Source organism: Periplaneta americana, chromosome 11 (assembly GCF_040183065.1).
Source record: "Periplaneta americana isolate PAMFEO1 chromosome 11, P.americana_PAMFEO1_priV1, whole genome shotgun sequence".
Lineage (NCBI taxonomy): Eukaryota > Metazoa > Arthropoda > Insecta > Blattodea > Blattidae > Periplaneta > Periplaneta americana.
In genome coordinates, this window is record NC_091127.1 from 117,807,432 (window position 1) to 117,821,893 (window position 14,462).

The 14,462-nt window shown below is 35.9% G+C and overlaps 1 protein-coding gene across 1 annotated transcript in view; it reads left to right on the plus strand.

Moving 5' to 3' along the window:
- LOC138709268 (nose resistant to fluoxetine protein 6-like) overlaps window positions 1-14,462 on the plus strand; it is a 153,986-nt gene that overhangs the window by 94,984 nt on the left and 44,540 nt on the right. Inside the window, exon 5 of the mRNA XM_069839927.1 lies at window positions 13,582-13,766. Within this exon, the coding sequence (XP_069696028.1) occupies window positions 13,582-13,766 (185 nt within the window). The remainder of the gene's footprint in view (window positions 1-13,581; window positions 13,767-14,462) is intronic.

A 14,462-nucleotide genomic window follows, 5' to 3' on the forward strand; every position in this document is an offset into this window, starting at 1 on the left:
TATATTGCTCTTGTTGCATTTTTTTACGTTTCTGAATTAATAGGTCATTTTTATATTTTTTCGGAATTTTTTGGTAATTTTTAATATTTTGAAGAACTTTTAGATCATTTGGAATGCATTTTACTTTATTCCTTACCGATAGGTCCGTTAAATCAATTTTTAACCAAATAGGTCAGTAGTAAATAAGTGAATAACACTGAAGTTTGAGTTTTATAGTTTGCAACAGACTCTAAAGTCCATCCCTCATTCCACCGAAGCCTCCACTTCACACAACGGAAGTAATATAAAATGCTTGACAATAGCTTAGTTTAAGTGAGGACTTTGACCGCTACTGTTCTTTTGTCGGTACGAGGGTTTCTTTAGAATTTATGTTTGGAAGGGGGGAAACTTTCACCATATCCTGGACAGGACGTTGTGTCCTCAACATGGTTCGGAAGGGATGTCTACTGTAGTAGACAGTATTTTTAACACAAAGATTCCAAGAATGCACGCTGCGCTCACAATTTGTTTTGCCATTCACACTCCCTCATCTAGAAGATCTGGTAACAAAATTGAAGCGCGGAAGGAGGAGGAGAATGAAGGCACTGACATGGACCATCCCTGATTAAAACACATTGTAAACCCCCATTAAATCTATAGTTTTCCCTTAAAACCCTCATTTTATTGCATGTTCTTTTCCTTTATCTTAGCCAAATTTCAGAAAGTTGCCTCCTCTCTCTCCGAGATTTGCAGGGCAGTCATTGAAACAAGGTGACTAATTTTTAAGAAGTTGTGGTGCGAGTACGGTGAATAATATTTAAAATGTCATTTTTCAATTAGTGTAAGGGCATTTTAATGATCATTTTAAGTAGATTTTAGGTCATCAACATCCGCCCCCTAGTGATAATTAATTACTTATTTTTATTTGTGCAGCGTAATCTCATTTCTAAGTGATACTATGTCAGTAGGTGGAAAGTCGAACGCGAATTTACCCCGAGATAGGTAATCAAAAGGTATAAGGGGCCTAGGATGTTATTTATTTATTTATTTATTTATTTATGCCTATAACAGGGCAAGCCCCAATTATAATAGACAGTACAGATATTAGTTTACAAAAAATAAAAAACATAGATAACATGGAAAAAAAAGAGATGAAACAGATACAAGTGTAAATAGAAATTAAAATGGAAAATGAGAAAAGGAAAGAAAAAAAAAGAACAGACAAATAGATACTACCTAAATAAGAGATACAGATATAGATACAAAATGAAAAATACAAAATAAAATACATGAAAAATAGTTAAATATATATATATATATATATATATATATATATATATCATAGCCAAAAATGTAAAATGTAGTTATAATTGGTAAATTACAGAGTAACAAATAGCAATATTATATAAAATCAACAACCTTCAGTATATTAATAAGAAAATGTTTGTATTCCATGTAAGAAATGCAGAAATCTAGATCCCATGTTTTACATATTTCATTGAAATTTGAACACATTTTTAACACTGGTGAATTTTTATGTGCTGAAGTGTTTGGTTTTTTTATATTATAACAATTGACGATTTCTTAAATGTGATGTTCTAGCGTTAATCTGGATTTGTGATAATATTTCGCTATTATCCAGTAGACCGTTGAATATTTTATATAATAAAAGTTGCTCAGCAAGTAATCTACGACTGGCAAGAGACATTAAATTAAATTCAGCAAGTAGATTGTTGTACGAAATTTTGTTATGGAGGGCTGAACAATGATATCTTCTAAAATACAGATATCTAGAGAATCGTTTTTGAATTTTTTCAATTTGATTACGATGTGATTTGCAAGTGGGTGACCAAATTACAGAGGCATATTCCAATTTAGCGCGAATATGACAATTAAAAAGAAGTGTCAAAGTCAAAGTTATCTTGCCTATAAATTATATAGATACGCCACTGGTAGGAAAAGACTAACCAAGACCAAATACGGTACCGCACTCGCGCCCTACAATTCAGTAGTAATTCGCCTTTACCGGTTACTCCAATCCTAATCGGTTCCAGAAATCAATTATATACGTGACGGTCACACTCCACGGTTTGTGAACCGTAAGACCCCGCGGTGAGCGCGCGCAGTGTCATGGTGAACTTGATTAGCTACTGACCTCCCACAAGTGCTACCGCTTTCTAGAAAGTTGATAAGACGAATAAGAAACAGAAGTCTGGAGCATGGCACAATCTCAGATACAGCATGTTTCAAAAAGTGTGTCCTCGCTCTTTCTCTTCTTTTCTTTCATTCTTCCTTCCTTTATATTTTCTTCTTTCATTCTTTTTCCCTCTTTTTTTACTTTTCGCCCTTCCCATAATTTTGTTCTCATTTTTCTTTATTTATAACTTTCTTTTTCTATTTTTTTATATCGATCATCCTCTTTCTTCCTGTTTCTAGCCTAATTTCTTCATTTTCTTATATTACGTTTCCTTTGTTCCGTTCCCATCTTTATTAATTGAATCGCTTATTTCAGAGAAACCAGTCAAGCGCCAAATTAGCCAATTGTGGGGGGAGGGGAAACTGTCTAGCATCAGACTAAATTATTTGGTAGTGGTTTTAATATTTTTTTGCTGAAAGCAGTATACATTTCAATACTTTTTATCCAAGAAAAATTATTTTGTGCGTTTTAACTTCGCTGTAAAAGATACGAAAAAGTTTTTCACTTAACTGGTTTCTGCAATAAATGAGTGGTGCAAACGTATTTTTATGGTGTAATTCTGGAATTGTTTAGAATTTTGTTACAAAACTCATATTTTATTAAAGAAAATGTGTAATGTCTTTAGGGGTAGTATTTTCAAGCAATAACTGACCAATTCGCCCTAAGTGAAATACCATGGATTTTCATTAACACATTCTTGCAAACATGTTTCAGTACACCACCAGTCCTTAAATTATAATTGTAAGAATGAGATCTTTTAAAAGTGCCTTCATTAACATTTTCATTGGCTAACTCTCGCTCTGGATCTTGTTTTCTACGTATACGCTCAACTTCAGTAACCTCAACCAAAGTATGAATATAGGTATCTCGAGAGTTTTTATTTTCAAGAGAATGGAAATACCTTCATGTTTCATTTATCACTTCCTCACTAATGTTTAAATAACATTTCGCATTGCACTTGCAAGTGAGAATGTCGGGCTTGGTTTTCTGAGGTACTTCCCTGCCAGAATAAGAAACACAGCCTTCTCCTTTTATCCTTGCATTGCGAATAGTATTACGTTTATAAGCGTTTTCGTTTACCACTCCTCGTTTCCTTTTAGGTACGGGTTCGTCTTCTGAACTTTGAGACATTTCACTACGATATAGGTCTATTGTTATTATTACAAAAACACTACGCTAACCACAAAACACTTTTTTCAATCAGGTAGTCACAAAACTATGAACACAAAATGTACCCGCTGTTTACTGCAGAAACCAGCCAAGCGCTGTCGCTTCACTGGTTTCTGACCTAAACATGAAATTCAACGTAATGTCTGGCCAATACAGGAGGACGGAATTTGACTGTTTTCAACACTAAAATGCACGTATACCCTCTTAGAACATTATGCCGCCATTAACTCATTTTTTATTGTTTTGGCGTTTGACTGGTTTCTGAAATAAGCGATTCAATTCTTCTTTATTTTTTTCATTTTCCTTCTTTTTTATTGTTATCCTATCTTCTTTCTTTGTTTTCTGCTGTCTTTTCTTTCCTATTTTGTCTTCTATACTCTTCTTCCTTTCACCCTTCTTTCTTTTGCTATTTCTTTCAATCGTTATTTACATTCATCTTCTTTCACTGCATTCATTTCTTCTTTCCGTCGTTATTTTCTCCTCGTTTGTTCTTTTCTTGTATTCGTTCTTGCTACGCATTGTCTCGACAAAAATGTGATTGCCCCAGATCAGGTTACTTCTTACCCTAAGGGTGAAACCTAAACATTTTTCCCCCATTACTACATAAGCTAGTGGATTGTGGTGATTTTATAGTTTGCAGGTTGAATTTTCTTTTGCCAACTTCGTTTCAAATTTCGATACTACAAATGGTAGTGATTTTGTAACTGGCATTTTGGCAGCTGAGACAAATGTTGTCGGTACTGGAGTTTAATGGAATCAAAATTGTACTAGATTTCTGAGCCGGCTACTGAAACCTAGTGAAATTGAACATACTAATAATCAATTAATATCAGTTTTAATATTATACATAATAGTTATTTTACGTGTTGCGTTGAGGTTGTAATTCAAGACTATAGTCAGGTAAGGTTTCGGAGTTAGTACTAATAATTTCATGCGGTCAAACAAAATACATTTTTAGGTTAGGCCTCGTGAATCAATTGTTTAATCAAACCAATGAATTTCATATTGTCAGACAAAATACCTAACATGTTGATCCCTTTCTCGTATAGTTTGCCTACGAAAATATGTTACAAATTACTGAATTATTTAGAATAACCTTCCAACATAAAGGTAAAGTACGGTAAGTAAATAAGTCATTCAGTACGTAAGATCGTATGATATCTGGTAACAGTTGGCAACACTGACAAGACGCCAATATTTGCTGTTTATGAACTGTTCTTATGTGATCCTCACTAGCTATAAATTATTCGCCTGGAGTTTATTTTAGCTCTTTGTTGTGCGTTATTATTAGTTTTCGGATATTTAGCATGTAAGTGTCTAAACAGATTCAGTAAAACTATGAAATAGCTCTAGAAATTAAAAATAAACTCTAAAAATCATATCAAAATGACCTAAATTTACATTAAGATTAATTCATTTCAATCACATGTACTTTTCATAATTGCATTCGCAATACACAACCAACAGTAACTTTTCCAAATCTTCGGGAGACAAGTGAAACTTTTTGTCTGTTAGCACAAGCTTGTAGGCAGAAAAATAACTCCCTTAACGTCTACTGATGTCGCGGGAGCATTACTTCAATTTTGAAATGAAATTGTTTACATAGGAATGTCGCATTTGCTAATTTTGTTACACTTCTCCGATAAAACATTCGCTACTGCATCGAGATCGGTAAATCCAGGGTTGTTCTGGATAACTTTTTCTAGCTTTTCGCGTATTTTCTCCAGCTGGTTCGGGTACAGAGCTAAATTTCTCCCTATCATAAGCTAGAAGGTAAATTTACTCCTAAATTGGTTTCCTTACAGCTTCTAAAGAGGCAATCCCAGCATCCAAGAATTTAAATGTGGTTTGAATAAGCAACCTTGATGTCAATGGAGTCATCCTTAAGAAGATCCTTAGCACAGGAGATACAAGTTGCCTCATCTTCAAAAGAGAAAATAATGTTTGCCACTTTGTCAATCATGAAACGAGTTCATTTTCATAGTTAGGGGAACATGGGGCAGGACGCGGTAGTTAATGTTTGAATGCTTTTATTTGGTATCAAATAATGTCAATGTATGGGTTTTATGACATATATGCTTTTATTACACTGTAAACAAGTAAAAAAATATGCACTGCGAGTGAAATCCGGTCATTATAACCTTAAAGTAAATTAGTTTTTCGAAATGTGTGTTTTGCCTCGTTCTGTCCCACGTATGGGGCAAAATGGGGTATCTACTTTTTGTAATAATTAAATGGTAAAAGTGGCAAAAATTATATACTGAAAGTGTAAATACTACAACATTTTACAAGTTTACTTGAGAAAAAGTCATTCGCAAAATACGCAAATGTGCGTAGCATCCTCGTCTTCACTGTCTACTCCTGCGCAACAATTGTGAGCCCATTTCAGATATGATACGCATCTAATCCAACCTTCTTCTGACAGACAACAGAACGAACAACCCATTACAGGAGGTGAAATTTAATTAAATATGACGTGGGGCAGGACGGGGTACTGCCCTGTTATGCCCCACCCCGTTTTGCCCCACAGTCACAATTTCTAAGTTATGAGGTATTGGCAGGAAAAATAACGCACAAAATTTAAGAAAGTTTCGGAATTAAAAGCCAGGTAAGACTCTATAATATGACATTAAAATAGATTATCTAAATAAATCTCATTTCTACTTACGTGTGACAAGAGAACACTTTAAAGTTGCAAATGAATTATGCAATATGATGCAGCAACCGAATAACATACAACAGATGCAAGGAATGGCAGTAAGTGTTCTGTGATGATATATTTACATGAGTTGACGAAGTTCTAAAAAAAAATTCGGTCGATTGCACTACTTGTTGGGAAGATAGAGGCTATACCCCGTTCTGCCCCCCTTCCCCGTCCTGCCCCTTATTCCCCTACAGACAAATAATACAGAAAAAAGAAGAGATTTTAAGGTCAAATTAGGTGTTTTAGGCTCTATAAAATTAGCATTATTAGTTAAAACAATCCATAAGACATGTTAGTATAGCTTACTATGAGTCTATCCCTTCAAGAACAAAATAGGTTTTGACCTAAAATTCGGTGTAAATAAATTATTAAGAACAGTAAAACCATTTCCGCATAACCATGATCGTTACTTTATTCGAATCTTAACACAGCGTCTCTTCCTAAAACCGTTTGGTTTTTAACAGTAAAAATCCATTAATGATATTAATATGACATTTTATTATTCTGGAGCAAATTTATACGTCACATTGAAGAAGCAATTGCTATTAATTATCTAAAAGCCCCTTTTGTCCACTTTGTTGTATGGTTGTCAAATTCTTACATTAATTCGTGTAGAAAGTATGTTAGACTCTTCAAATAAAATAAAGTCGATTTCCATGCAATTGGTAGGATAAGCATTTTGTGTACTCTATTCAGGATCAAACAATAATAATTTTATTTTTTATAATATAATTATTCACCCCCTTTCTATATCAAGTTTATCTAGCCTATATTCTCTTCACTTCTGTTCTATTTTTTTTATTTTATTGGGTTATTTTACGACGCTGTATCAACATCTCAGATTATTTAGCGTCTGAATGATATGAAGGTGATAATGCCGGTGGAATAGTCCGGGGTCCAGCACCGATAGTTACCCAGCATTTGCTCATATTGGGTTGAGGGAAAACCCCGGAAAAAACCTCAATCAGGTAACTTGCCCCGACCGAGATTCGAACCCGGGCCACCTGGTTTCGCGGCCAGACGCGCTGACCGTTACTCCACAGGTGTGGACCTTCTGTTCTATTCTTTCTCGTACTCTTCCTGTTTACATACTTGTGCCACGTTTCCCTATTCAATAAAGAGCAATTTTCTATGTATTTTATTGTTTTTTTTTTTTCCACAGTGTATCTAAGTATCTTAAATAGCCTAACATTTATTTTATGCTCCTACACTTCATAAAATTCAATATGGGAAATGCCTGTTATTATTCGGTTGAGAAGCTTTTGTCATCCAGTCTGCTGTCGAAAAAACTGAAAGTTAGAATTTATAGAACAGTTATATTACCGGTTGTTCTGTATGGTTGTGAAACTTGGACTCTCACTTTGAGAGAGGAACAGAGATTAAGGGTGTTTGAGAATAAGGTTCTTAGGAAAATATTTGGGGCTAAGAGGGATGAAGTTACAGGAGAATGGAGAAAAGTTACACAACACAGAGCTGCACGCATTGTATACTTCACCTGACATAATTAGGACCATAAAATCCAGACATTTGAGATGGGCATGACATGTAGCACGTATGGGCGAATCCAGAAATGCATATAGAATGTTAGTTGGGAGGCCGGAGGGCAAAAGACCTTTGGAGAGGCCGAGACGAAGATGGGAAGATAATATTAAAATGGATTTGAGGGAGGTAGGATATGATGGTAGAGACTGGATTAATCTTGCTCAGGATAGGGACCAATGGCGGGCTTATGTGAGGGCGGCAATGAACCTCCGGGTTCCTTAAAAGCCAGTAAGTAAGTAAGTAAGTACACTTCATAAAATTTGTCACTACCGGTAATGAAACCCTGGACTCCACGATAAAAAGCCATTGTAATGCTGGGCTATAGCTCCTTATCATCCTGGACATTACTGTGGTGTGATTGTAATTGGTTTCTCACGCTTTCATTGACGCCACGCTCGTGATAAGGGTGTGAGGAAAGCAGAGAGCATTTTCGAGTTAATTTGAACACGACGGCCGCGGCGCATGTAGTCCTGCACGTTCTAGTCCGATGTGTTTCCTCCTTGAATGCTTAATTGAGTACCTCCGGTTCGGAGAAAGCAGCATTAAACGCGTTCATTGACTTTCCTCACAAATGTCAGAGAAGTTCCTAAATAACAGGTTACGCCGAGCATTAACGCAGTTCAACTCTTGTTCGCAATTAATTGTCTTCCAACGAGAATTCAGTTTCCTCTCTCACACTCTTTGTCATCATAGCGTCTTTTTTTTTTTACTCCCGTTTTTCAACAATTCCTTTGCATTGTATTTTATTACTTTCCTTCTTCTAATTATTTGTATTCAATTTCTTTTATTTTTGTTTTTCTACCGTCCTTGTTCCTTTCCTTCCTCCCTTCTAAGCTTCTTTCTTTCCTATTTTCCTTCTTTACTTCTTTATTTCCCTTTCTCCTTTGCTTCCTTCCTTGCTCATTTTTTACGCCCTGTTTTACTTTTCTTCCCTCGATTCCTTCCTTCTTTCCTTCCTTACTCTATTCCTTATTACCGTCCGTCTTCGCTTCATTCTTTCCATACCCCTTTCTTTCTCCTTCAATCCTTTCCTTCCTTACTCCCTTCATGACCTATTCCTTCTTTCTTCGCTCAATTCTTTTCTTCTTCTCTTCTCCTTTCATTTCATAGTCTCTTCCATATTTCTCTGATCCTTGCTTCTTTCTCTCCCCCATTCTTCTTTCCTCCTTTCCGCTATCTTTCTTGTTTATTCTATTCCTTACTTTCTTCTTTGCTATATTTCTTCCTTTCTTCTCTGCTCCTTTCCTTCCTTTCTTCTCTGCTCATTTCTTTCCTTTCTACTCTGCTACTTTCCTTCCATACTTCTCTCTTTCTTTTCTCCACTCCTTCCTTACTTCCTTATATGTTCATTTCCTTTCTTACTCCCATCCTTCTTTCTTTCCTCCTATTCTTCATCCTTGCTTCCTTCTTTTCTCTTTTCTTTCCTTACTCCTTACCTTCTTTATTTGCTCCATTACTTATTTGCTCTATTCCTTCCTTATTTACTCCATTCCTTTCTTCCGCCTTTACTTCTTTCCTTCTTTTCTTCCTTACTCCCTTCCTTTTTCGTCCCATTCTTTCCATCTTTATTCCTTTCCTTCTTTACTCCTTCCCCTTCTTTATTCCTTTCTTCATTCCTTCCTTTCTTCCTTCTCTGTTCCATTCTTCTTTGTTCCTTTCCGTCCTTACTCCCCACCTTATTTACTCCACTCCTCCTTCGTTCCATTCCTTCCATCTTCACTCCTTTCCTTCCTTACTCTTTCATCCTTCTTTTCCGATTTCTTCTCCTTCCCTTCTTTCTTCCTTACTCCGTTCCTTTCTTCTCTGCTCCATTCTTTCTTTGTTCCTTTCCTTTCTTACTCATCACCTTATTTGCTCCACTCCTTTACTTCCTTCCTTCTCTGATCCTTTCTTTCCTTACTCCCCACCTTATTTACTCCGTTCCTTCTTTGCTTCATTCCTTCCTTTTTTACTCGTTTTCTTCTTTGTTTCTTTCCTTCATTTTTTGTTCCATTCCTCCTTTTCTTCTTTTACCTTTCCTTCCTTCTTTGCTCCATTCTTTCCTTCTTTACCTTTTTCTTTCCTTAATCCTTTCTTTACTCCTTTCTCTCTTTGCACCTTTGTTTCCTTCTTTTTTGCTTCTTTCTTTCCTTCTTTCTTTGCTCCTTTTCTTCTTTCTTTGCTCCTTTCATTCCTTCTTTCTTCGCTCCTTTCCTTCTTTCTTTGTTCCTTTCCTTCCTTCTTTCTTTGCTCCTTCCCTTCCTTCTTTCTTTGCTACTTCCCTTCCTTCTTCCTTTGTTCCTTTCCTTCCTTCTTTCTTTGTTTCTTTCCTTCCTTCTTTCTTTGTTTCTTTCCTTCCTTCTTTCTTCCCTCCTTTCCTTCCTTCTTTCTTCCCTCCTTTCCTTCTTTCTTTCTTTGCTCCTTTCCTTCCTTCTTCCTTTGATCCTTTCCTTCCTTCTTTCTTCGCTCCTTTCCTTCCTTCTTTTTTCGCTCCTTTCCTTCCTTCTATCTTCGCTCCTTTCCTTCCTTCTTTCTTTGTTCCTTTCCTTCCTTCTTTCTTTGCTCCTTTCCTTCCTTCTTTCTTTGCTTCTTTCCTTCCTTCTTTCTTTGCTCCTTTCATTGCTTCTTTCTTCGCTCCTTTCCTTCCTTCTTTCTTTGCTCCTTCCCTTCCTTCTTTCTTTGTTCCTTTCCTTCCTTCTTTCTTTGTTCCTTTCCTTCCTTCTTTCTTTCTTTGCTCCTTTCCTTCCTTCTTCCTTTGTTCCTTTCCTTCCTTCTTTGTACATTTCCTTCCTTCTTTCTTTGTTTCTTTCTTCCTTCTTCCTTTGTTCCTTTCCTTCCTTCTTTTTTTGTTCCTTCTTCCTTTGTTCCTTTCCTTCCTTCTTTCTTCGCTCCTTTCCTTCCTTCTTTCTTTGCTACTTCCCTTCCTTCTTCCTTTGTTCCTTTCCTTTCCTTCCTTCTTTCTTTGTTTCTTTCCTTCCTTCTTTCTTCGCTCCTTTCCTTCTTTCTTCGCTCCTTTCCTTCCTTCTTTCTTTGTTCCTTTCCTTCCTTCTTTCTTTGTTCCTTTCCTTCCTTCTTTCTTTGTTCCTTTCCTTCCTTCTTTCTTTGTTCCTTTCCTTCCTTCTTTCTTTGTTCCTTTCCTTCCTTCTTCCTTTGCTCCTTTCCTTCCTTCTTTTTTGCTCCTTTCCTTCCTTCTTTCTTTCTTTGCTCCTTTCCTTCCTTCTTTCTTTGCTCCTTTACTTCCTTCTTTCTTTGCTTCTTTCCTTCTTTCTTTGCTTCTTTCTTTGCTCTTTTCCTTCCTTCTTTCTTTGTTCCTTTTCTTCCTTCTTTCTTTGTTCCTTTCCTTCCTTCTTTCTTTGTTCCTTTCCTTCTTTCTTTGTTTCTTTCTTCCTTCTTCCTTTGTTCCTTTCCTTCCTTCTTTCTTTGTTCCTTTCCTTCCTTCTTCCTTTGTTCCTTTCCTTCCTTCTTTCTTTGCTCCTTTCCTTCCTTCTTTCTTTGCTCCTTTCCTTCCTTCTTTCTTCGCTCCTTTCCTTCTTTCTTCGTTCCTTTCCTTCTTTCTTTCTTTGCTCCTGTCCTTTTTTCTTTGTTCCTTTCCTGCCTTCTTTCTTTCTTTTTCTCCTTTCCTTTCTTTTTTTTTGCTCTTTTCCTTACTTCCTTTCTCCTTGACGTCCTTCCTTTCTTTTAATTGTAAACACAGGCTAATACTGACTAATCCACTCACTCACCTACCCGCTTTCGAATCCACCAATTCAAAGCAATCGAAAAGTAACCAAGCCACTGAACAGATCCTAGTCCAAACAATTAATTACATTGAACAACAAATTTTAACATTGCACTTCGCACTCGGAAGATTCTGTATAATTAGCCTTCTCTGAATTCAGACCTGAAATCCAGGATTCCCTATAATATGTAGGTTATTTTTTTTTCGAAATTCTTTAAAAATTTGTCACAAAATATGCGTGAAACAGTCATAATTTAAATATTATTGTAATTATCTATAATATACACGCAGAACTCCATGAAGGTGGAAACAATTATAAAATAAGTATGTGGATTTAAAAAAATTACAGTTAGAATGATTTATGGTGAAACGTTTTTTGATTATCATTTTAAAATATGGAGGGAGGATCTATTTTACTCGTATAAAAATATTAGGAGATTAAATTAAAAAAATTCTTGAATATATCAGTGTTTTCGCATCTCAAAAATCATCTGCCTTTACTTGGTTATGTACTAGGCTCTTATTTCTGTATGGGATTATCTGTTACACAGTAGCATTGTTATATTATATGACTTCTTGTAGTGAACAGAGTGTTGAAATCTGTGGGATTCAAACTGGTTGTCAATTATCAAATTTTATCATCTTGTGAGTTTACAATCTACCAATAGGAGGTTTTAAAATTGTACATCCAACTATTTATTATAGAACAGAGTTTACAAGCCGCATACAGAATTTGTGATCTGTGGTGACGTAAACACAGATTATCCCTTAGACATTTTATTGGTAAGTAAGGCTCGTAGTGTGTCTTATAAAATATTTTTAACTTTTTACCTTAATTTAAGTCTTTTAGCATTCACCTTTAATACTGTGTTAACAATTCCACTCTACTATATTACAATCAAATGCCATAGAAATGAGGTTAACGTATTGAAAATTACATGTATCTGATGATGTCACAATGGTGACGAAAACGTTAATATAAATTGTAAACCCGGCCAGTAAACAAACCCAGCTTTCTCCAATCTTTCCTATTTTCTGTCTTCCTCTTTGTCTCCTCATATGATCAATATATCTTAATATCGTCTATCATCTGATATCTTCTTTTGCCCCGAACTCTTCTTCTCTTTCCGATTAGTTTCAGCATCATTCTTTCTTCACCTACTCTTCCCAACACAGTTTCATTTCTTATTCTATCTGTCCATTTCACACGCTCATATCCACATTTGAAATGCTTTTAGTCGCTTCTCTTCACTTCGTCGTAATGTCCATTTTCTGCCCCCATACAATGTCACACTCCAAACAAACCAATTCACTAGTCTCTTCCTTAGTTCTTTTTCCAGAGGTCCGCATAAGATGCTCTTTTTCTATTAAAAGCTTCCTTTGCCGTTGCTATCCTCCTTTTGACTTCCTGGCTGCACTCTTACAAGCAAACATTCTGATGGGAGCAGATAAAAAGAGTTATTTTTTTTCTTTCACCATGTTAATAATGTCAGAAGAAGTGCTTATACAAATTTTGGTCACTCGACCGTAATTACGAGGCCGTCCAGAAAGTGATTTTACATGGGGTTCCTTACAGAAAAAAGCACAATTGCATGGAAAGATTTATTGAAACAGATAGAGAATATTGTTGCACTATTTGTCAACATATCCCCCACTGGAATTGAGACATTTGTCACACCATGGGATATATTTTTGTATCATTGTGTCGTAGAAGTCAGCCGCCTAGGATCGGAACCAGCATTTGACAGCCGTCTGCACCTCTCTGTCGATCCCATGATATGACAAATGTCTCAATTCCGGTGGGAAATATGTTGAAAAATAGCTAAAAAATTGCTGTATCTGTTCCAATAATTTTTTTCAAGGAAATTGTGTTTTTTTTCTGTTAACAGCCTATGGCGAACTTATTTTTTACGGCCCTCGTAATTGCAGTCGAGTGACCAAAATTTGTATAAGCACTTCTTTTAACATTATTAACTGGTGGAAGAAAAACAAATAACTTTTTTATCTGCCCCCATCAAATATTTGCTTGTTAGTCTCCATATATTATCAATTTATTTTCATGTCATCTATCATCTGATATTTTCTTCTGTCCCAAACTTTTCTCCCTTCACCATTCCATCCAGTGCATCCTTCAATAACCCTATTTTTTATCTCAGAGATGTTGAGCTCAAAGGAATGCAAGGAGGCATAATTTGCAAGTGACTTTGTATATTAGCAGGTTGTACGTAACAGAGTCTTTGTTCTATCACAGAGAAGAAAAGTCTACAGACATTTTTTTCTGTTTGATTCCAGTGTTCGATGCCAATGGGCGCTACTCGTCACAATTGCTGTGGGGTAACTACTACTGGCTGGGTTCATACACGCTCTGTGAACAGCTCCATTTCAGTACCGCTCTGGAGAGCTCCGTCCCTCCCTTCGAAGGAGCCTACTCGGTGGCCCACCTCAGGATCAATATGACAGGGTTCTTGAGGCCGCCGGTAAGAGTTAGCAAGTCTGCAAGGCAAGACTTGCTCTTCTGTTCGAAAAAAGATTGCTCTTTAATGCTCTTAGATTTAGCTTACGCTGTAGGTCTGTATACCGTATATCAAATTTTCCTCTCCTACTCTGAATCCTTCTTTTCAAACTTCTTTTCCACTTCTTTTTCTTTCTTTTCAATCATCTATTTTTCTCCTGTTCCTTCTCCTGAATCTCTGTCTCTTTTTTTATATTTATCTGTCTCTTTCTTCTTTCGCAGTCTATTCATCAGCCTGTTCCACCTCTCAATCTTCTCTTATCTAATCTCATTTTTCTTTCTCGCAACCTTCTATTTCTTTCCGATATTTTCAAAATCATTGTCTGTTTTTTCCTTCTCGCAACCTTTTATTTCTTTTCGACCTTCTCAAAAACCATTCTTTTGCTTCTTTCAATATGTTACTCTTCCTCTTCTGCTCCACCATCTTTCTTCTCCCTTTTTTACTTTTCTATTCTTCCAATTCCATTATTTCTTGTCTTCTAGCCTACTTATTTTCAATGTCCTTTTCTCCTTTCGTTCTTTTCTCCACTCTTCTACGTTTTTATTTGTCTTTTACGACGTAGATAGACAGCATTATTACTTGTTGATGCTATTATTATTATTATTATTATTATTATTATTATTATTATTATTATTATTATCATTATTATTAGGGCCTACT